Source organism: Spermophilus citellus (assembly GCF_964194105.1).
Source record: "Spermophilus citellus genome assembly, chromosome: 7".
Classification (NCBI taxonomy): Eukaryota; Metazoa; Chordata; class Mammalia; order Rodentia; family Sciuridae; genus Spermophilus; species Spermophilus citellus.
Window position 1 is genome coordinate 74882876 of NC_138188.1, and position 22595 is coordinate 74905470.

A 22595-nucleotide genomic window follows, 5' to 3' on the forward strand; every position below is an offset into this window, starting at 1 on the left:
GGGATTTACAGATGTTTGCCACTGTGCCCCGTAGGTCCTCCATGATTTTTAATGGCTGCATAATATCATTCACAGATGAACTAGAATTTATTTAATCAATTTCCCAGTTTTGGATGTCAGATAAATTCCAGTGTTTTATTGTAAAGTACTCTGATGGACTGTCATGACCAGGGGAAATATTTAGTAAAAGCCAGGTCTTCATAGTAGGTTGACAGTCGATATTATGTTAATTTTTATTCATGGCTGTTAAACATTGCTAAATTTACTAATGTGATATAATCCAACCTTCAGAGGAACCGCATCGGCTCAGAAAACCCGAGTGATGTTTTTCGGTTTTTGGTGGAAGAGCGTATTCAGTGCTGTCAGACCCGGAAAGTCCGCTATACGGAGAGGGTGGATTACCTGATGCAGTTGCCCGTGGCCATGGAGGCAGCAACCAACAAGGGTAACTGTTCCAGAGCCGGAAATCAGCCCCGTGTGGTTTTGTGTGGAAAACCCTGCACCAGAGGCAGAAGGGGGGAATCAGGAGCAGCCAGGGCTGAGACCTGACGGCATCTGGCTTGCACATCACCTGTCACCTTTTCCTTAATCCCTGTGGGACTTTGGAATGCATTGCAGGTTTTATGGAGGCATTCTGGGTGGAACCTACTTTAATGCCTATGAATTTGGCCAATTGGTTGGAGTCAGTGTGACTTTGGGGGAAATTATTTGTAATGGTGGATGTAGAAGGTTCTTTGACACATCCCTCATAGGTTGTGCTGTGAGGTCTGAGGGAAACGATCAGGTCAGGACTGCCTTTTTTGGTGTAAAGAGGTAAGTAGAGGTCAATCTCTTGAAATAAGTTGGCTTTCGAATCTGGCACTGTTTATGGCACCTCTAGTGGGATGTTAATTGGGGCAGGGCACTTTGTAGGAGCAAGGCCCATTAGAAGGGTCTAGAGACTTGGGAAGGGAGAACAAGCTAGAGATACCTCAGTATTGACAGTTCTTGGAAGTTTCTTCTCCTTCCATCAGTCTGATCCAGTCCTTCCCAGGCAAAATAGGTGAATGGTATTAGAATTAATATCTCAGAGGAGAGAGAGGCAAAATGACTATTGGACTGCTTATCTTTTAGAAGCTGGTCATTTTTGTGAAGTTCAATATTTCCGTGGGTGACCTCTTTTCCAGTGTGTGTGTGTGTGTGTGTGTGTGTGTGTTTGTGTGTATGAGAGAGAGAGAGAGAGAGAGAGAGAGAGAGTCAGCTTATTGTAGTTGGAAAGTGATGATCATAATGATTTTCAGATGAAATGATTTCCATCTTCTATAAGCTCATATAGCTTTTGACCAATTTTTAAGCTGTTATCCATCATGCAAGGTAGAGAAATAAGGGATGTATGGTTTGTTTCTTTTTAAGAACTAGGATTAATTGGTCTCTCTTGCCCATCTCAGGGCTGCTGACTTACATGTCCTGCTCAGTTCCATCAGTCTAAATAACAGAGAGATTCCCCAAAGATGAGTGGGTTTATTTGGGAGCAGCATTGCAAAGGGAATGTGCATGCTTTAGGAAACTCTGTAAGTATTCCAAGAGGTTGAGGAAAGGGGGAAGTTTTGAAGGGAAAAATGAGGAGAATAATGTGAGTTGTTTCCGTACATTAATCCTTGGTTCAGTGATGAGTAATAAGTGTGGCTTCTGTCGAAGAATGCACAGTTCTGGGCAGGTGTCCTTACAGAAGTATTTTCGGTGCAAGGTTGTGGTGGACTTTGTGTGAGGTTGTGGTTCCGACAGTCTTTTGTGACAGTTCTTGTTATCAGACATATAAGGATGACATCCCTTCTTTCAAAACCTCCCTGCTTAGTGTACTTTTGTTGTTAGGGTTTGACAAAAGTGACTCTATTTTGATTTTAGCCACTTCCACAGTCCCATGTTCTCTAACTCACCATTTATAATTTAAAGGTGGTAACTATCTTTTTTTTCTCAAAAGGATATTTACAATTTAGTCCCTGGAAATTGGTCCCTAGAAACCTTTAATGTTCTTATCACATATAAGTGCATCATCAAGTAATTGTGGACTAGGGAAATGAAATAGGAAATGAAATTGGAAAATACGTGTGTGTATAAATGGGCTTAAAAACTGACCTGTCGGGAATGAATTTTTGTTATTGTTATTTGGTCACACAAAAAAAGAATTGACCAGAAAGGCCATTCAAAATACCTGTGAAGTTTTGTCTGCAGTTAGTTTCCAGGGACAGATCTGCTGACTCCTGGGAGGTTCCTTGTGCACTCACTTCTTTTTCCCTCAGAATTTGATCACTTAAGGAGGGATCATACAGAGAGGCTTCCAGGTGGACAGGTGGGCTGCTTTGACATCTGAGGCGCTGGAATCCTTGACAGGCAGGCGTCTTGGCAATGTTGATTGTCACAGGAGGTGTGATGGCAGAAAACTGCAGTCCTCATTTTCATCCTCCTCCTTGGCCCCGCAACACCTTGGAACCTGTGACCAACCATAGTTGCTGATGGAACCAAATCAGAAAATGTGTACCGTGGGGTCTGGTGATGGTGAGGAGCTGTAGTTCTCTTTATTTATTTATTTTTAAAAAACTCCTCCATTGGTCATTTTATTTTAGGACAGTTTATAAAGTTCACAGGAATATTTTCATGTTTTTGTGTTTGATCCTTTGCAAGATTTGACCACTGGACACAATTTAATATCCCTTTCTGGCCTCATTTGTGAGTAGCAGGGGCATGCTAATCAGGGTTTTAAGTCTGACTTTGTCAGTGATTAACTGGTTTTGAACTTGGGCCTCAGTTTCTTTACAAGGGAGTGAGGGGCTTGGGAAGAGGCGAGACCTTGGATCTCTTTCAGCTTCAGAGTTCTCTGGGGTGAAGGTCTGTGTTTTGGAGGATGGCATTTGGGTAATTCCAGGATTGACCTCCAGGCAAATGAAATATCAGGTTCATGCACCATTATATCACATGCATGATCTGAACCAAGCAGAGTCTCAAACAGGAAGAGAAAAAGGTGAATGACTGGTTGCTACCTGTCAGTGCTACTCCAAAGACATTCCAGAGAGCATCAGCCTTATCTGGATCTGAGAAGGGCAATTATCTCTCTCTCTCAGACCGGACCTAGCCCAAGAAGCCTTCAGGGAAGTTTGTTCAAAGAGGAGGTTTTTCTTTTCAAGAAGACCAGAGGGATTGCAAGGTCATTCTTTTTTTTTTTTTTTTTTTTTTTTTTTTTTCTCATTCAGATGAACTGATTGCCTATGAACTAACAAGAAGGGAAGCAGAAGCCAACAGAAGACCCCTTCCTGAGCTGGTGCGAGCCAAGATACCCTTCAGTGCCTGCCTCCAGGCCTTTTCTGAACCAGAAAATGTTGATGATTTCTGGAGCAGCGCCCTACAAGCAAAGTCTGCGGGTGTGAAGTGAGTGTGTGTGGTCGTGGGGCGAGGAGGGAGGGGCCTTGAGAGGTGGGGACGGGTAAGGGAGAGGAGGCAGGGTGTTCCAGGAGTCTGCACATGCTTGTTCCTGTGTGGTGGGATTGGATTATGAGTCATGCAATCTGATGGTCAAGGATTACACCTACCTGAGACCTGTCCTTTAAGACAGGCTTATATTTTATATTATGCACTAAGAGGGAAAGGGAGTGCTGTTTCTTTTTTCTTTTTTTTTTTTAAGTGCAACATTTTGGTTTGTTCTTTGTTAGGAATTTGCCTTTCTTTTTAATTTTTTTTCTTTTCTGAATTTTTGTTGGTGTGAAGAGCTTACAGTCAAGAAACATCCCTATCCCCACATGGCAAGAATGATGATTAATGAAGAAATTACAAAACTCTTTATGTCAGGCTTCAATATTTCAACTCCACTGGGGTATCTTTTAGTTCTGTAATCAAGATTTGGCTTTGAACTTGGTTGACTGTGTTCCCATTTGAAGACTCGGAGTCTCAGGGCAACTCAAAGTGGGGATAAGGGCTTCTGAACATTGTTCAAAGGAGCTGATCAGGACTTGGTCAGTAGATGTCCTCTGTTCATATTGTGAAGCTGGTTGTCAGATTCATGCAATTTTTTTTTTTCTGTACTTGGCACCTTAATTGATTTGACACAGTCGGTCCTTGCTAACATACTATTTGTTGCTGCACTTAATTGCAGAAAGAGTTATAGTCGTATGAAATGAGGGAGGGTCTGCAAGTTTGGCTCTGGGAGTTTTGCTTCTTTTAGATATTCTTTGGCCCTTCTCTGAGGCTAAGTCTGAACTCTCAGTTGATGCAAACAAAGCTGAGTGAAGGTTGGAGAGTTTTTGCTGGCTGTTTTTACCATACCTCAACAAGCAGTCAAGCCTGGAATCAGTTATACTCTGCAAAACCCATCTCTCAGGATTCTGCTTTATTTCAGATTAGAGATTTCACATATTAAAAATGGGAAAGGAAGACAAGTGATTTCAAAACAGAAAAAAACCGAAGCCATATTTTCCTAAAATAATTTTTAAAAAGATCCATACTCAAATGAGTTCTACTTAAAGTTCATTTAGTTGTTAGCTATCCATCTTGGGGTAAGTTTTCATCCCAGGATTCCCGGTTATGGTTTTTGTGTGTGTGTGTGTGTGTGTAGATATTTTTGTTGTGTTGTGTTTGTACATGCGTGTGTGTTTGTGTGTCCTTGCTGATGACAGTGGGTAGCTGGCATGTGAGAGACACTGTAACTTGGAGACACCTTTGGGCAGTGAGAAACCCTCACGGCCCATTAGCGATGGAGAAGTTTTTCTTTAATCATTCACTATGGATTGAAGATTCTTCAAACATTTGTTCTTTTCTCTTTATGCTTTTGTTGTGATTCTGTATGGGGGGTAGAAAGGGATCTGGGAGCCTAGAAAGCCCCAGGCCAGGTGTAAGCTGCAGAATGGAAGTGTTCTTCCTTTCCCTGGACCCTGGCCACTCCTCTCTGCTCTTCAGAACAGTGACCTGGTGCCTTAGAGTGCTGGGTACGATACGCTGTCCAGGCCTGCCATTCCCCGCATGTGTCCTGCCAGGAAGGAGCCTTCTCAACATTTGGAAAAGACCCATCTTTAAAATGGGGCTGGAAGGCATTCGCTTTCAACAGATGGACGGATCCTCTGAGCCCTATGCTGGTGTTCAGGAGATCCGGATTCTTCTGTGTGCACTTCTTGGCTTATCTTGGGTTTTGGGCAAAGTCACTGCCCAGTGTTCTTCTCCCATCTGTAATGGAGAAATGTCTCCATCAAATGCTACCAAAATATTCAGTTGTGGGCTGTGCTAACATCTAGAATCCTTGAGGAGTTTCTATAGTGCTTCAAAGTAGCTATTTCTCTGCATACACACAATGCCCTGCTGAGTTTTTTTTTTTTAATATATATACGTGAAATAATTAGTACTAGGTGTATGATAATTGTTAGTAATGGAAAAAATGGTTCTTGTTGGAAAGAAAAAAATGTTAAAAGTAATAAAACAATGATCATTTATTGCACATTTATTGTCAGAGCATGAGTCAGACAGTTCCCATTGGTTATCGCATTTAGTCCTCTTCATAGTGTACGTTACTCTCCCATTTTACAGATGAGGAAATAAAAGAAGTAATTGGCCAGCAAAGGGTAGACTTGAGATTCATTCAGGTCTGACTGAGTATAGAGATTAAGTTCTTAAATGCTGTACTATGTAAGGACCTCCTATTCCTTAACATGCATATATAGATTTCCTTGTTCTTTAATATGCTTGATCATGTTTTAAATACTGTCTTTGGGAAAATCAGTTAGTGGACTCTAAACATTATTAATTTTGTTTCTTTATTTCCATCAGGGAAGGCCATGACTCAGCCTATACATTGTTAATTTGGGAACTTGAACATTTCTTTCATTAGACCTAGAGCCTGAAAGGCCAGAAAGAGGCAAAGGGTGTCCTGAAGATCTTGGTGGACCTCATGGGTCACTGTGGACCAGACATGATGGCCCTTCCCTTATGTGGTCCCAAATGGACCATGTCTGGGAAGAACATTTAGGGTATGAAATGTTCATTCACCCAGCAATTGTTATTGCTCCCCTGATATATTCTAGACAGCAAGAGGAGCAAGACCTGGCTCCTGCCCTCAAACAGCTCTCAGTAAAGGTTTGAGAGGGAGAGATTTCCACTTACCCTTTATCAGTCATGCAGAGAAGAGCGTGGTGTAGGCTCTAGAGCCCACCCTCTAGGTCAGCTGTGTGGCCCTTGAATCTCCAGTCTAGACTTTGGCCACTTGACCTCACCTCCCCAGGCCCTGGGTTCCTCATTTGTGAACTGGGATAATACCGGAACTTTCTTCCCAGAGTTGGGGTGAGGATTAAGCCAGCTAAGCCACTAGAAGTGCTGTGCACAGTGCCTGGCACAGAGGGACTGCAGGATGCCAATGTTATTAATCTTCATCTTTCCTTTTTTTGGGGTGCTTGAATTATATGAGTGGTTGATTAACTATCGTATTTTCAATGTACTTATTAAAAGGGGTAGAATTTTTTTTTTGTGTGTTTTATTTGCCAAATTTTTAATAAAACAGACAATCATTTTAGGGAGAGGGGTAGCTTGTATTTTTTCTTAATAAAAAGTCTTCATAGTATTTTTGCCTTAATTGTAATTAGCGAACAACTGGCATATTTTAAATAATGTTGTCAGGGCCTACTCTTAAGGGTTTTATGTGTTTTGACTCATTTAATTCCCATAATGACTATTTGAAGTAAATTACATGTCCATTTAGACCAGTGGAATGATTTGTATACTGATAGCTTTTCTTAAAAATGCACGGCTTTCAAGAAAAATTTTAATTCCAGGAATTGATTTTTCGGAACAAAAGAGTATGTAAAAGAGCATAATTTATGACATTGTTATATTTAACAAATTTTATGACCCTGAATAGGGATTAATGGATGCAGAATACTGTTACTTTTGAGATGAAGTGAACAGGTTCATATTGAGCAGTTGCTATGTGTAGGGTCAACTAGAACCCCTATCGAGACTGTAGAGACAAATAAAGAATGTTTAGGGTGAATCCAGTGAGGAGACATGTGTCCTGCCCTCTCACCCTCTTAGGTGATGCGTCAAATGACCCCCGCCATGCCCTCCCCAACCACACATTGCCCACCATCCACATAGATTTGGCAGCTAAAACTTTACCTAGATGCTGACCCAGAGCCATGGCAAGAGCCTCAGGACTCCTGCATCATATTTAAAATCATTGATTTAGTGATGACTTTTGGTGAAATTCACTGTTAGGTATTTTCCAGATTTTAACTTACCGTAAGAAGAGAAGATCAGAAAAGTAACATCTTTGCATTAGTTGAAAATATAATACCAGTGGAGTTTGTTGGATTTTGTTGAAATTGAGGACTTTGCTACATTTGAATAAGAGTGATGTTTATTACTGCTTCTCAGAAGATTGAAAAACCTAATTAGAGATAATATCAATTTCTGGAGAGAGCCAGGATTTTCTTAGCATGACAAAGCTCCTGTTTTCTGGACGGCTCCCTTATGTTATTGCCTATAGCCGCCTACCATCCTTGTGATGGAGAATTTGGGATACAGAGAGGCTTACATAACTTGTCTGGGGTAAAATAAAAGTCAGCAATACATTGATTCAGTGTCTTAGACCTCAGGGATTAACAAAATTCATGGCAATTTCTTAGGCATATATCATATTTTCTGTTATGCCAAGTGGTTTTATACTATTTCATGAACATTACACAGCCAAGGAAGGTAGATTTTATTAATAAATCCATTTTTAAGGTGTATAAACAGAGCCTCAGGAGTGTCAATGATTTGTTGAGATTTGGAGTATGTTGAGGGACATAGCCAAGACCCGAATCCACATCTTTCCACTCTTTTTGTAGTGTTCTCTGCCCTATGCTATTGCTTATCTTTTACACTAGAGGGCAGCATTGCATTTGCTTTGTGAATTATGAGCTGATGCATTCTAAATAGAAGGCCCCCGGGGGTTCAGATTTGAAAAGTGGGGTCTTTGCGAGGGAGTTCTAGAATCTTTACTTGTAATATTTGTCTAGTACTCATTTTCTTTTTTACACACATCTGTCACACTCACATTGACTACAAAAAAAAAAAGAGTTATAAATGTGGAGCGAATGAGCTAATCCTGGGCTGTGAATTTGGTATACAAATTGAATAATCTGCATAAAACTGTCAAACCCAAGCCCAGGTATTTTGACCTTTCTGAAAGTTTGAGAGAACACAAGATATTGCACACATTTATTAATTTTAAATTTTAAGTCTCAGATTTAGATAGATTATATAATTGTCCCATAACATAGCTACCTTTAGGATCAATGGATTTAGGTGCAGTACTATTTAATGAGGCCCTGGAATTTCCAATAGTCCACCTCAACCAAAGTTCCAGTAAGCTGTCCATATGCCAATTCTGTGTGGTTAGGTAGTGATTCTCAGTGGGAATGGAGGGATAGGTGTTTCAGGATTACTCAGGGAGCTTTATAGCCACTCAGTGCTATAAAGCACACACACCTCTGAACACCTAAAAACACAGAAGCTATATTTCAGTAAGGAGGTTAGAAAAACAAATGCTTGAAAGTATGTTTCAGAAATATAAAGTGTTACAGCAAAGTGAAAATAATAATTTTGAAATGGGCCCAATCATTCTCAAGGGACAAGATTCTTCCACATTAAACATTTTCTTCTTGGGGAGAGGCCAGATGGAGTGAGCAGGAATGAGTGTGTGCACACTTTTATGACTGTGTTTGAGTGTGTGTGTGCTCCAGCCAATCACAGGAATTGTTAGGTGTGCTTTAGACACAGCTTATTTTGCTTCATGAATTGTATTCACTTTTTTTTTTTTTTTTTACCTCATTTAATTGATGTATTCCCCTTGTGTTTCTCAGAACGTCCCGCTTTGCCTCATTCCCAGACTACTTGGTCGTGCAGATAAAGAAGTTCACTTTTGGTCTTGACTGGGTTCCCAAAAAATTTGGTATGTATCTTTTGCATGCTTTTGCTTAAAATGTCATCTTTGCCATTTAAAACACATGGCCTGTGACAGAGCCCATGTAATTGACTCCACAAACAGTTCCATCACATTCTTTTTTCCATTATTCCTGCCTTTCCCTTTTGAATACAGGATAGGCACTAATGATTAAAATGACCACATACCAGTCCACTCCCCTCCAGTAATGGGTGTAGAAATGACCAGATTCTGAGAGTGAAAGCTGGGCTCTCATGTCCTACTCCCGTGCATACAAATTACCTGGGATCTCAGGAAAATGTGGATGCTGATTCTGCAGGTCTGGGGTGGACTGAGATTGTCCTTCTAACAAGCTCCCAGGTGCTGCTGGCCCAAAGACCACACTTTGAGTAGCATTAGTTGGAGATATGCCTTCTTCCTAGCATCCCTCCTCTGCCTCTGAGGCAGTTGGCTGTAGCTAGTGACATTTCCTTAAATCACACAAATCTCCTTAATAATCTAATAGAAATGGTTGCATTAAACAGTCAAAAATGGGATGTGATTCTGACTTCATTGGGCTTTATTCTTGCTAATTTTAAAGGCCCTTGACCATTGTTAGAGTTTAATTTTCAAGACAATGCTTAAAACCTTTTTCTTACAATCGGGATTGAATATGAAGGCTGTTAGGCTGCCCTCCGTGCTGTGGAAAAGATGTATAGTTTTACCCTAGTTTCCCAAGTAGGTACTTACGACTGCCTGTCTTACAGTTTCTATGCAACTGTACACTTATGGAAACAAAAGAAAACAAAACAGTGCAAGTCTTATGGCTAACCAAGCACTTGCCAGAGGAGATAGGTAAAAAGAATGTAAAATCCACTGGAGAGATTCTCAGGACCCCTGGGCACTGTCAGATACGAGGCCATTGTTTGCCAAGGGAAGTCGTGTTGGAGAGGTCCACTGAAAACCAGGGGCCCTTGTTTGGCTGCTGGGATAGTTTTCTGGATGGAGTGGGGCTGAGAGCAGATGCGGATCACCCAGCTTCTCTGCTGGACCCTGAGAGAGCCTTTAGTTACCTGAGAGAAGAAACTGATTTGTTCTAAAGGCTTTGGCCTACTTTGGAAACAGTTTTCTTATTTTTCCTTATCCTTGGAATTTCTATAAGGAACAAAAATTTGAATCAAACTTTATTGATTTGCTGAATTTCATGGAGTCCTAAAGCTAAACAGGTTATTTTGTTTTTTTGGCACCGGGGATTGAACCCAGAGGCTCTTTACCACTGAGCCATATCCCCAGCCTTTTTTATCTTTTTATTTTGAGACATGGTCTCCTTGAGTTGCTTAGGGCCTCGATAAGTTGCTGAGGCTGACCTCAAACTTTTTTTTAAAATATTAATTTTTTTAAGTGTAGTTGGACACAACACAGTGCCTTTATTTTTATGTGGTGCTGAGGATCGAACCCAGGTCCCGCAATCCTAGCCCTGACCTCAAACTTTTAATCTTCTACCTCAGCCTCCTGAGTTGCTGGGATTATAGGTGTGCACCATTGTGCCTGGCTAAACTGAATTTTTAATGAACCTGAATTTTCCTCATGAGGAAAAATTGTATCAATTTTGCTGGTCAATTTTTGCTTCCCCCTGAAATTAAAAAATAAATTTAAATAAAAACTTGACTTTGTTCTTTGAGTTGTTCTAAAGTAGGATATATATTCCCAGTATCATAAATGGTTTGGGGGACAAAATTTTTTCAGGTTCTGTTTGCTTGACATAAGACATCCTGCCCCAGCATTTGAATTTGTTTTTCATTATTATTTTATCTGAATATATGCAATGCTAAGTCTCCACATGCTATTATAAATTTTGTATATGAGTAAGTCAACATAATAACAACTGAACCAAAAAAGGGTTTCAAGAAAAATGTGTCCCTAGGACTCATGCACTTGAGATTTAATTAATTTCTTTAGAACTTCATTATTTATTACCTTAGAATGATCACAGTACCTATCATGATTTGGAAAAGCTGTCAACTAGGATTACAAACTCAAATGCCTATTAAGGACAGGGTGTAGTAAACTAAATGAAAGAAGTAGGCTGGGATAAGAAATACACAGCCATGATCTTGGTAAAGACATAGATTAGAAAATCATCTCTCTACCATAAGAATCCGAATAGTGTGAATATGATGCTTGGGGTTGTAGGGGTAATAGAGAAGAGCGGGGTCTGTGTCAGAGTGCCAGTGTCCAAGTAGAAGCTGAAGGTCAACTCCAGATGGTTGTTACTACATGAGAATATGCTATTTCAAAATAAGTTGGAAACCTGAAACTTTAAATGAACTTTAAAGATTTAAAAATTGGAATATGTTGCCATCATCTAAAAAACATCAAATAGAATGTGTCTAAATTATGACTGATCTGTGAGCTGGCAGTCTGTGACCTCTGGCTCAATGGGTTTGTTCTCCGTTCAGTGGGAAATCCTGCCGCCCTCTATACTTACCCGAGTTCTCCATTAACCTCTCATTAGTCTCGATGGATCTGCTGGTCTGGTGATCTGTGTGCTGACCGCTCCTTCAGCTCTCCCTAGACACATGCAGATAGATTCTGAAGTCCTGGTTTTATACTTAGGTGATTATGGAGTTTTGGACAGTCCTGTGAATATTATGTGTCTCATTTTTGCAGATGTTTCTATTGACATGCCAGACCTACTTGACATCAGCCACCTCCGAGCCAGGGGGTTACAGCCAGGAGAGGAGGAACTTCCGGACATCAGTCCCCCCATAGTCATTCCTGATGACTCAAAAGGTACCCAGCCTCCAGGAGCATGTGCTGCACCCGCCACCCAATTCACCCCACAAGGGCACAGACCCATCATGAGTAGTTGAGGGGGAGAGTTTTTAGGTTGTATTGTCTCTGACTGTGGCTTTCTCCCTTCAACTCCACCTCTGCTTCCCCCAAATGGGAAAAGGAGTTGTTTCCTGTCTGTGGGGAAGAGGTGTCTTTAGTGGCTCTTAGTCTAGGGGACTGTGTTATTCTTGCCAACGCCTCGAGACAACCAAAAGGGGCCATTCAACTGGGTGTGTTGGTTTAAAAAGTCTGGATCAGATTTCACCTCTCCAACTTGGTCACTGCTTCTTAGCAAGGGCATGCTTTGAGTTTCCTCTTACTCTGATCACTAAATTGGTCATCGCTCAGGATCTAGAACTTTATTATATTTTTTGCAGTGCTGAGATGGAACCCAGGGCCTGACACATGTTAGGCAGGCGCTCTACCAGTGAGCTGCACCCAGCCCTCAGAATACAACATTTTTTTTTTTTTTTTTTGAATTAGGGAGTGAACCAAAGGGCACTTAGCCACTGAGCCACATTCCCAGCCCCTTTTACCTTTTTTTATTTTGAGATAGGGTCTTGCTAAGTTGCTTAATGCCTTGCTAAGTTGCTGAGGCTGGCTTTGGATTTGTGATCCTCCTGCTTCACCCTCCTGAGCCACTGGGATCACAGGTGTGTGCCTCGGCACCTGGCTAAAATACATAACTCTGTAAGGGAAAAGTACAAGCAAAAAATAGGTGCTTTACCTTCATGGGTTCAAAAACAGTGTCATAAAATTCTTGGTTTAATTATTAGCTTAGTTCTTTTGATTAAATCAGTTTCATTCTGGTTTTGTTTGCTCACCTGTTTGCCGTTTGTCTTCCTAATGAGTTCATTAGGTAAATTAGCTAATAATGATAGGGCCCTCTGGGCTCCTCTGCCAGGTTTCCCATCAGTTGAGTAGTGAAGGTTATTGCTGATGTTCAGTCCTGCAGAAGGGTGAGAGGAATGCCCAAGGAGTGAGATAGGATTCAAGGCAGGACTCTGTTAAATTGTTCTCTAATGCAAAGTCACGTGCTAAATTGTAGAAACAGGTGAGAAGGAAACTGCACAGGAGGCCCTCTGGGTCATGTGGACAGGTGGTTCCTGAGAGGGGGTAGGAAGGAGATGTATGAGCATCACAGAAGCACAGGCTGGTTAATGAGCATAGCTCTCATGCTTTCCAATCTTTCTAACAGAGTCCTTGGTTTGTAGTTATACAGAGTTCTTCTTAAAAATACTGGGAGAGAAATTGAGTTCATGAAGATGCTAATCAGAACATTATGTCTTATCAGTTCTAAATGCCCCAAACCTGTTATTTTCCCTCATTACTGTAATCACTGTGGGGCCCTTAGGGGTGAAGGGTTTAGGGAATGCCCTGGATTGATGGTTTTTCTTTTTCTAAAACTCTTGAACAGGGCTTGGTCTCATTTTCTGCTCTCTCCCTTAATTTCCAGATCGGCTGATGAACCAATTGATAGACCGTATGTACCTTTTTAAATATCTCAGTAGTTATTTTTCTGTGACAGTTTAGCAGAGTGTCATTTTTCTGTGTGTGTGCGTGTACATGTGTGTGTGTGTGTGTGTGTGTGTGTGTGTGTGTGTGTGTTTAGCCTTTCCTGGGTGGGAACCATTCTTTGTGAGTCGAGGAAGCAGTAAATGTAAACCAATGCCGTGATGATTAGGTAGCCCCTCAGGCTCAGGAACGTGAGAGCCACTCAGCCCTGAGTTGGAACCTTGGCTTTGCCATTTTTGCCTGTGTGACTGGAATGATTTACTTACCATCTCTGAGCCTCTGTTTCCTCAAATGTGAATGGAGGTTAAGGATGCCATTTCCTCCCTCAAATAGCTTATGATTTAGATGGCTTATGACAAAATGAGCCATTATTTAACACCAACAGAAGAGTGCTTTATTTGGGTAGCCTGTGGATAAGGGGGGAAGAGCAACTAAGGTGAGAAGAAATGGAGAGTGACCGTTTCACGTGAGAGTGTCCCACCCTGTTCTGCAGCCTCCGACATCGATGAGTCATCCGTGATGCAGCTGGCCGAGATGGGCTTCCCTCTGGAAGCGTGTCGGAAGGCTGTGTACTTCACGGGAAACATGGGAGCTGAGGTGGCCTTCAACTGGATCATTGTTCACATGGAAGAGCCGGGTAAGTGGTGGGACTGTGGAATGGCTTTGGAGTCTGATGCTTGGTAATGCTAAGCCTTGGTTCTTCTCTGTCCCCTTTGGATATGTCCCCAGGAAAATAACATTTCAGCTCATGATCTGCTATAATAGTAGACAAAGTCACAATCTTTGTCTTTATTTCTCTTCTTTTAAATAACAGCTTTATTGAGGCATACTTTGTCCCTTTATTCATTTATTTTAATTTGCAGTAGCAGAATGATCGTCAGATAGATGTAGGCTATCCATCTCTCTCTCTCTTTTTTTTTTTTAACTGGGGTTTGAACTCTGGGGTGTGTCACCACTGAGCCATGCAACTCAGTGAAACAGGGTCTCACTGAGTTGCATAGGGCCTTGATAAGTTGCTGAGGCTGGCTTTGAACTCACAATCCTTCTGCCTTAGCTTCCCGAGCTGCTGGGATTACAAGCATGTGTCACTGCGCCCAGCTGTGGGATATACTTCTAATGAAGAGACGATGAAATTTCAAATGGAAACATCTGCATAAAGGAACAGAGACCCTTTAGTTAGCCTTTCTTTTATCTACTCTATTAAGATATAATTCTCATGTCTATCCATTTAAAGTCTCCATTCTGAGGTTTTTTAATAAATTCAGTTATGCAACCATTCTCACTACCTAATTTTAGAACACTTTTGTCTACCCTGGAGAAATCCTGTCCACATTAGCAGTCCTTCTTCAGCTCTTCCCTGACCCTGGTGACCTGAGTCTACTTTTTGGAACTATGAATTTTCCTCTTTTGGATATTTCATCTAAATATAATCATATAAGAGCATCATGTTTTCAAGGTTCATGTGTTGTCAGCATAAATCAGTTCTTCATTCCTTTTTAAGCCAAATCATATTCTGTTGTACAGACATACCTTATTTTATTTATCCTTTCATAAGTTGATGGACAATTGGGTTCTTCCCACTTTTTATCTTTTATTAAGAATGCTGCTGTAAACATTGTGTACATGTTTTCTTTTTTGTGTGTGAATAGATGTTTTCATTCTCCTGAGAGGAATTGCAGTCATGTGGTCACTCCATGTTTAACTTTTTGAGGAACTGAAAAACAGTTTTACACAGTGGCTGAACCATTTTACATTCCCTTTTCTTCTAAAAGCTCTATAGTTTTAGGCCCTACTTTTGGATCAGAGATGCATTTTGAGCTAATTTTGCTCATGGTATGAGGTAGGGGTCTGACGTCACCATTTTGTATGTGGTTAGCCAGTTGTTCCAGCATCCTTTGTTGAAGAGACTGGCCTTTCCCACTGAATAGTCTCATTGAAAATTAGTTCACTGTAGAGAGATGGGATTATTTCTAGACTCTCAATTCTGTTCAGTTGATCTATATCTTTCCTTATACCAGTCCCAGACTGACTTGATGTTGTTAATGTTGTAGGTATTTTTCCATCTTAGCTCTAAAATGTTGTTTATTTCAAGACAAAAAATAAAATAAAATAAATGAAAGAGGCTGGAGTGTGATCATTTTCTCATTTTCCTCAGATTTTGCTGAACCGCTGACCATCCCTGGTTATGGAGGAGCAGCATCTGCTGGAGCCTCTGTATTTGGTGCTACTGGATTGGACAATCAACCTCCAGAGGAGATCGTAGCTATCATCACTTCCATGGGATTCCAGCGAAATCAGGCTGTACAGGCGCTACGAGCAACGGTGAGCGTCAGGGACTGGGTGTGTGGACACCCCTGTCCTATTGAAGGTGGTTTTTATTTCTTTCAGAGCAGATGAGACTTTGCAATGTTCTGTGGTCATTTTAAATCACATTTATCTGACTTGGCCCATAAAAACTGGCAAGCATATAGTGTATGTAAAGTTAATCTAAATGATTGAAGAAATAAATCATGCACTGGATTTAAGAATAAAGAGATTATAAATCTAGGGCAAGATGACCACACTGCAAGAAACTCCATATTATCTGGGGTTTTTGTTAGTGGGGATCACAGATTTGACCTGGAGCTTGCTGTAGCCTTAGAGCCAAGAGGGATGAATGAGTCCATGTTCAGTAAGAAAGTTCTTTAGGTGAAAGCAATGCTTTTCTGATGTCGAGACATTGGAGAAATGTCTCTTGAAAGCCCCCATAGAAGATGGAATAGCACCTTAGAATTCTCTGCTGCTGTTTTTCTCTTTAAAGAGAAGGTTTTTCCAGTACTTAGGAATGTCCTGATATTATCAGGAAAGAAGGGACAGTGAAACTGGAACATGGTTAGAAATCTTCTTTTTGCAATATGATATCTATTTAATATTCAGGGAAAGTATTTTTTTTTTTTAACCTACCCTTCCTTGCCACATCTTGGTCCATTTTTGAGATGGATGGATGTCTGTCACCTGTTCCTCCATGCCTATCCTGACTGGGTATACCTCGTAGGATCTGTTGCAGAAGTCACATAGGTTCTTGACTGGCTCATGGGATGGTGGCTGGAATGATATGTCTTTGTAAAATGCTCAAAATATCTCAATTGGAGTTTCTCACTTAGGATACTTTCTTGTGCTCACTAATTTTATTTGCTAGAGGGTTTCCTTGGAGTGTCTATGTCTAAACAAGTTCTTTAACCTGCTAGTGGGATCACAAATAGGGGAAGACAGAAATGCTTCCATGGTGAATTGATTTGAGCTGCATGGAGGTCAGTTTAAAACAATAACTCATTAACCAAAGCATTAGTTGTCTCTACTGCAGCTCAACCATTCTCCCAACATTTGGGGAGAGGAGATATAACAAAGTACAGAGGTGGGTCCCCTGCTATCTTGTAGAATTATCTGCAGAAAATGCAGTTGCTAGGGCAGGTAGTGTGTGCTGTCTCTGCGGCTGTAGAAGGGGCTGCACTTGACTGCCATCCCTTTGAATATCCTGCAACATCATTATCAGTATCTCCTTGCAGAAATGCTGATCCAAGACTGACAGGGGCTTTGGAATGCTGATGGGCTGCTTAGAACTGGTTCCCAGTGAATCCAGTCACAAGCCTGGGTCAGGAGACTTGCAGAATGCCTGCATATCATATGCAGAATCAGAGCTTCTTGCTCAGAGGCACTTAGGACTAATGGATTCAAGCTTCTTGCCCTATCTGCTAGTCATCTGGTTCAAACGGTCAAGATTTAATGAGGCCCAGGGACTGCATGCATCATAAAAATGTTTTATTTTATTAGAATAATAACCTGGAAAGAGCACTGGACTGGATCTTTAGCCACCCTGAGTTCGAAGAAGACAGTGACTTTGTGATTGAGATGGAGAATAATGCCAACGCAAACATTATTTCTGAAGCCAAACCTGAAGGACCTAGAGTCAAGGATGGATCTGGAAGTAAGTTCTTGTCCTATACATTGTCTCAGCAGTCATGACTGAACATTCAACTCTTCTTCTTCCCCTCACCAATACATATCCCAACCTTTTGCATCATTTGAAGTTAGTGTGGATCCATCTCCTAAATGGTGCATTCTGCCACTTTGCATAGAACCCAGGTCTGATAAAGTCTAGGTTAATTCAGAGTCATGTCACCTAGTAGTGTGTGTGTGTGTGTGTGTGTGTGTGTGTGTGTGTATGTTTCATGCCAATTTTGACTTTGTCTGTTCCTTTGAAGTTGATTTTTTTCATGGACCATGGGAGCTTTTGTCAAAAAGAGAGCATTTATTTTCATGGTGCTGTGTTTTGAACAGTAGAAAAGCAGTCTCAAATCCTTGACTGTATCATTGCCAGCTGCTGAGAATTTTCTGCAGGGCTATCTCCGTTGACATAGGCCTTTTAAAAACAGATGCTACATGTGTCACTGTGTGCCCAGATCTGTTCTACACACTGTGCATTTGAACACTCGTTTAATCATCACTACAACCCATTTTAACAGGCGAAAAAGTGGAAGCTTGGAGAGGTTAGGTACTTTGCCTAAGGTCACACAGCTCTTAAGAGGCAGAGGCAAGATTCAGATACAGAATCCATGTTCTTAACTATTATGACATCCTGCCTCTTGGGCTGTCGTTGCCTACAGGGTGATGTTTAGCTCTGTAGTCTGGCTTCCCCAGTCCTTCTTGGATCTCCGCCTCCCTTGCTCTGTGTTTGTTAGTTCCTCTGCATCTCCTGTATCTGCAGCTTGGATGCCTGGAACTGTGTCTTCACCATGAGTATACTCAGCTGTCACCCACTTTCTTTTCGCCTCCCTCCAAGCCTTGCTAGGTTAATCTCTATTTGTCAGATATCCTTCTTTTTCTCTGCCACACAGAAAAATCTTTATTGTTCTTTAGAACTTGGCTGCAGATTTCATTTCTCTGTTCTGCTTCTCAGATCCTTATTATGCTCATAATCGGCCCCTATGTATTACATATTCTAGTAATAGTTACAACAATATTGATAATGCTTTCATTTGTGCCACATTCTCCCAGTAGCCCTAGGAGATAGATACCATTACTATTCCCATTATACAGGTGGAGTAACTGAGGTAGAGAAGGGTATCTAGTTTTTTGAGTCCACATAGACAGTGATAGGTAGAGCCAGAATAACAACCCAGGCAGTCTGCATCCACAGCCAGTGCCTATAGTCACTACAGTGTATTTGTTCTTCTCTTTTTAGAGGTATCACATTAATCTTGCCTTAAGATTATTTTTGTAGCTCTCTGTGCCTCCCTTTTCACTGGGAGCTTAGACAGGACATAGGCCATTTTATGAAATGGATGGTGTCTGATAGAAAGCACCGAGTAAAGAAAAGTCAGATTTAACTAAATCTATATTTCTAGCATTCGATCCCTGATCATGGAGTTGTGGGTCTACTCACTATTGCGCTCACCAGACTTAACCTGTATGTGTTGATCTAGAGCTGGAGAGAGAAGGTGGAAGGGAAATGTTCTTCTTTTAAAATAAAAAACAAAAATGTATTCACCGAAACTGTTATAATCCCAACCCGGTAAGGAAAGGGTGAGATGTAGTTCTCTCAACTCTCATGTTCATCTAAAGGGTCTGGCATCACTTTTCAGAAATCCCAAGTTTGCCTAAAATATTAGAAGCCATAATGGACAAGTTGCTCAATAATTCACGAGCAGGGTTCATTGCATGTTCCCAGTGCATCGGTTCACTGCTTCTTCAACTTGCTGCTATAAACTTTTTTTTTTTTTTTTTTTTGAGATGATGAGTCCTTCCCAGAGAAGGAGTAAACTTCTGTAAGTAAAGAAGTTGGCTGCATGGGGAGATCTGATCACTGGGTTTCCTTTCTTCTGATGGAGTTTGAGGCACTGATCACTTTCTCCCATGGCTCTTTGCTAAAGGACAGCCGTGTCACCTCCTCAGAACATACTGAAACTCGGGGCCAGTCTGAGGTAGTCCTGGTCCTGCTGGGTTTCAAGATGCCTCCTCAAATAGGATGCTATGGTGATGCAAAAGCACCCGTTAAGGCACTATGGGTCAGACTAGTGGGTGGTGCCTGAGGAAGGGGAAGGTGCACTGTGAGATGAGCTGTGAAAATCCATAGACAGGATATAAAGGCAGTAATAGGGGAACAATTTAATTATGAAAAAATAAAAAAGGCAGAGCCCCCCTATCTTGTCAAATGCATCGCGAGTCTGATTTTGCACAAGAACAAATGTTTTTAACTTTAGCTTCCTAGTACTGGGCCTAGCCCACAGTAAGGGACCAGTAAATAACTGATTGAAGGAAGAGTTAAATGAATGCCTGGAAGTAGAGGTCTCGGTGTTTCTCTGCCTGCCTCAGTACTGCCGAGGAACTGTCAGTGTACCATTGTGTTAAGTCACGTGAATCAAAGAAAGGAAGAAATTTGACTTCCTGTACTTTGTTACAGTAGCCCCTGAACTTGTATGTCACTCATTGCTTTCTTTGTCCTTTTTTAAAAAATTAGGCCAGGGGTGTAGCTCAGTGACCCAATTCTTGCCTAGCATGTGCAAGGGCCTAGGTTTGACCTTCAGTACTGAAAATAGATTTACATTGTTTATTTTTCTTATGATTAAAAAGATGTATATTTATTTTAGCAAGTTGAGAAAATATAGGTATATGAAAGAGGAAATTAAAAAAGATAATCCTATAATCTGGCAACCATCACTGATAGAATTTTATGTATGTTCTTTAGACCTTTTCAATGCATTCAAATATATAAAAATCAATGTACATATATAAATTTTTAAAAATGTGATATTCTATTTATACATTCTATTTTAGACCCCTAACAGTGGCTCTACATATACATTTATTTATATCATTGAACATGTGTTAACCATGTTCTATTATATATATATATATATGTCCCATAATTTATATGCCTAATTTAAAGCCATTTAGATGTTTAAATGCAAGACTGTTACAGGAGGACTTTCAAATAATGGAAATGTTTTTATATTCAGATGATAGCAGTGAATTTTAAATAAAGATTTAAAAAAATATATTTTTCTAGTTATAGATGGACACAATACCTTTATTTGTTTATTCATTTTTTATGTGGTGCTGAGGATCGAACTCAGGGCCTCATATGTGCTAGGCAAGTGCTCTACCACTGAGCCACAACCCCAGCCCCAAATAATGAGTTTTTTAAAGGATGGATTCAGTTTATAGAACTCCAGTTTATAATGCCGGACTTAATCCCTATCCAGGGAATAAATATTTGTTCAACATTTAACTTTCTTTCTTCCTTCCTTCTTTTGTTAAAAATAATGTTGTAATAACAGTATTGGGCCCTCATTTCATTATTTCTTTAGGGAAGTTTCTTTCTTTTTTGGGGGGGTACTGGGGATTGAACTCTACCCTTTAGCCACATCCCCAGCCCTATTTTGTATTTTGTTTAGAGACAGGTTCTCCCTGAGTTACTTAGCACCTTGCTTTTGCTGAGGCTGGCTTTGAACTCTTGATCCTCCTGTCTCAGCCTCCTGAGCTTCTGGGCTTACAGGCATGCACCACTACGCCTAGCCCTTTTTATTTTTTATTTTTAAAACAGAGTTGTGTTAAGTTGCTTAGCGCATCACTAAGTTGCTGAGGCTGCTTTGAACTTGTGATCCTTCTGCTTCAGCCTCCTGAGTTGGTAGGATTATAGGCTTGTGCTACTGTGCCCAGGTCTTTAGGGGAAGTTTCTGAAGAGAAGTTTTTGAGAGAGAAATGCAGATTTTTTAAGGCAGTTCAATTGACCCTCATGTGACCCTCTGGAAGCACAGTGCTCCTCCCCAGCCTCCCCTGTGGTGCTGTCTGGTTGAGCATTTCATTTCTTTATTGCTTCGTTGGTTTCCTCCTGTGTTAATGGCTTCCTCACTTCCACTGGCTATTTTCCCATTTTTATTGAGGTTTTCAGGTATTTTACTTTTTTAAGTTGATTTGTAAGAGAGCGTCCTGAGTTGTAGATTAGCTTGGGAAAGCCTCAGAGCTTTACAACATTGATTTTTTTCCAGCCAGGAACACGTCATGTTTCCCCATCTCCTCCCACTCCACCAAAGCTGTGTGTTTCTCTGTGCAATTTTTTCCTTTACCCCCTTATTTCACGTGAGTCATGGCATTTCATGTTTTGTATTGGGATGGAGGTGAAAGTCTGTTTGTCAAAAAACTGTTTATTGTGTTGTCCTACACATTTGAGACCTAGCACCTAACTTTCTGTTGTTTAAAAAATTTTCAGCAGTGAGAAACCAGTCCTTCACTCTGACCTATTTGGGCTTCTACTGTTTGCAAAATCATTTGTGTTTCCCATTGTACTTAATGAGTGTCTAATTTTTTTTTTAACTCCCTGATTGCCTGTGTAATTAACATGTGATTAGGCTGTGAGGCTCTGATTATTCAAAACCTGATCTGGCTCCTTCAGGCTCATCCCTATTATGGTTCACAAATCATCAGTGGCAGCTGAGATTTCCCAGCCAGGGTCAGAGTGACCATTTGCTTGATGGTAGGCTCCAGCATGGAATGCCACCAGGAGGAGCCGAGACCCAATGGTCTACCTGAAGCCTCTGGAAACTTCTTCCTACCTGGGCTCTCATTCTCATTTCACTTCAGCACCTGTTTTTATTTTTATTTCTTATTGAAAGTCAAGAGGGAGCCGCTCTGTGGAGTAACCTAATTTCTACGAAAGTATGAGAGCACTATTAAATTTGGAGAGAAGTATTTGATATTTGGAGTTCTAGGCCGTATAACAAAGAGATTGGTAATTTTGAGCTGACTGGGGTTGGGGAGGCAATCTGTAGACTTTTTAATATCCTATCCTTGTTGACAGCTGCCTTTAAGTTGTTATGATTTATCCAGAAGCTTCTTTTCATTTATTTATTTATTTTTTGGAGAATTCAAAAGTTTGTGTGAAAACTCCAAATTACCCTCCCTCCCTGTTTTTTTTTTTTTTTTCCCTTAGAGCAGAGTGATAGAAATCAAGCTGTTGGGAGTAGAAATCGTTTGCAGATATATAAGTCAAGTGTTAGTAAATTAGGACTATTATCAACTGCTTGTTGTACAAAGGGAGTTATAGACAGATAAAGATACATATTATGGGCTGGGGTTGTAGCTAAGTGGTAGAGTACTCGCCTCGAACGTGGAAGGCACCACATTAAAAAGAAAAAAATAAAATAAAGGTATTATGTCCATCTACAACTACAAAAATATTTTTAAAAGATACATGTTATTCAAGTTAGGAGTTGGATAAGGAAACCCAGTTTATCTCCCCAGAAGGCAGCAGAGTTTCTGGGGTTGTAATGGCTGTATCAAGGAGTCTTTGGAC

The 22595-nt window shown here is 40.7% G+C and overlaps 1 protein-coding gene across 1 annotated transcript in view; it reads left to right on the top strand.

Annotated features, from left to right (window-relative positions):
• The window catches only part of USP13 (ubiquitin specific peptidase 13), a 204795-nt gene that overhangs the window by 173070 nt on the left and 9130 nt on the right, over window positions 1-22595 (top strand). The window contains exons 12-19 of the mRNA XM_081301232.1: window positions 292-445; window positions 3228-3402; window positions 8856-8944; window positions 11585-11707; window positions 13206-13232; window positions 13758-13901; window positions 15420-15586; window positions 17075-17228. Coding sequence (XP_081157358.1) covers window positions 292-445; window positions 3228-3402; window positions 8856-8944; window positions 11585-11707; window positions 13206-13232; window positions 13758-13901; window positions 15420-15586; window positions 17075-17228 — 1033 coding nt within the window. The remainder of the gene's footprint in view (window positions 1-291; window positions 446-3227; window positions 3403-8855; window positions 8945-11584; window positions 11708-13205; window positions 13233-13757; window positions 13902-15419; window positions 15587-17074; window positions 17229-22595) is intronic.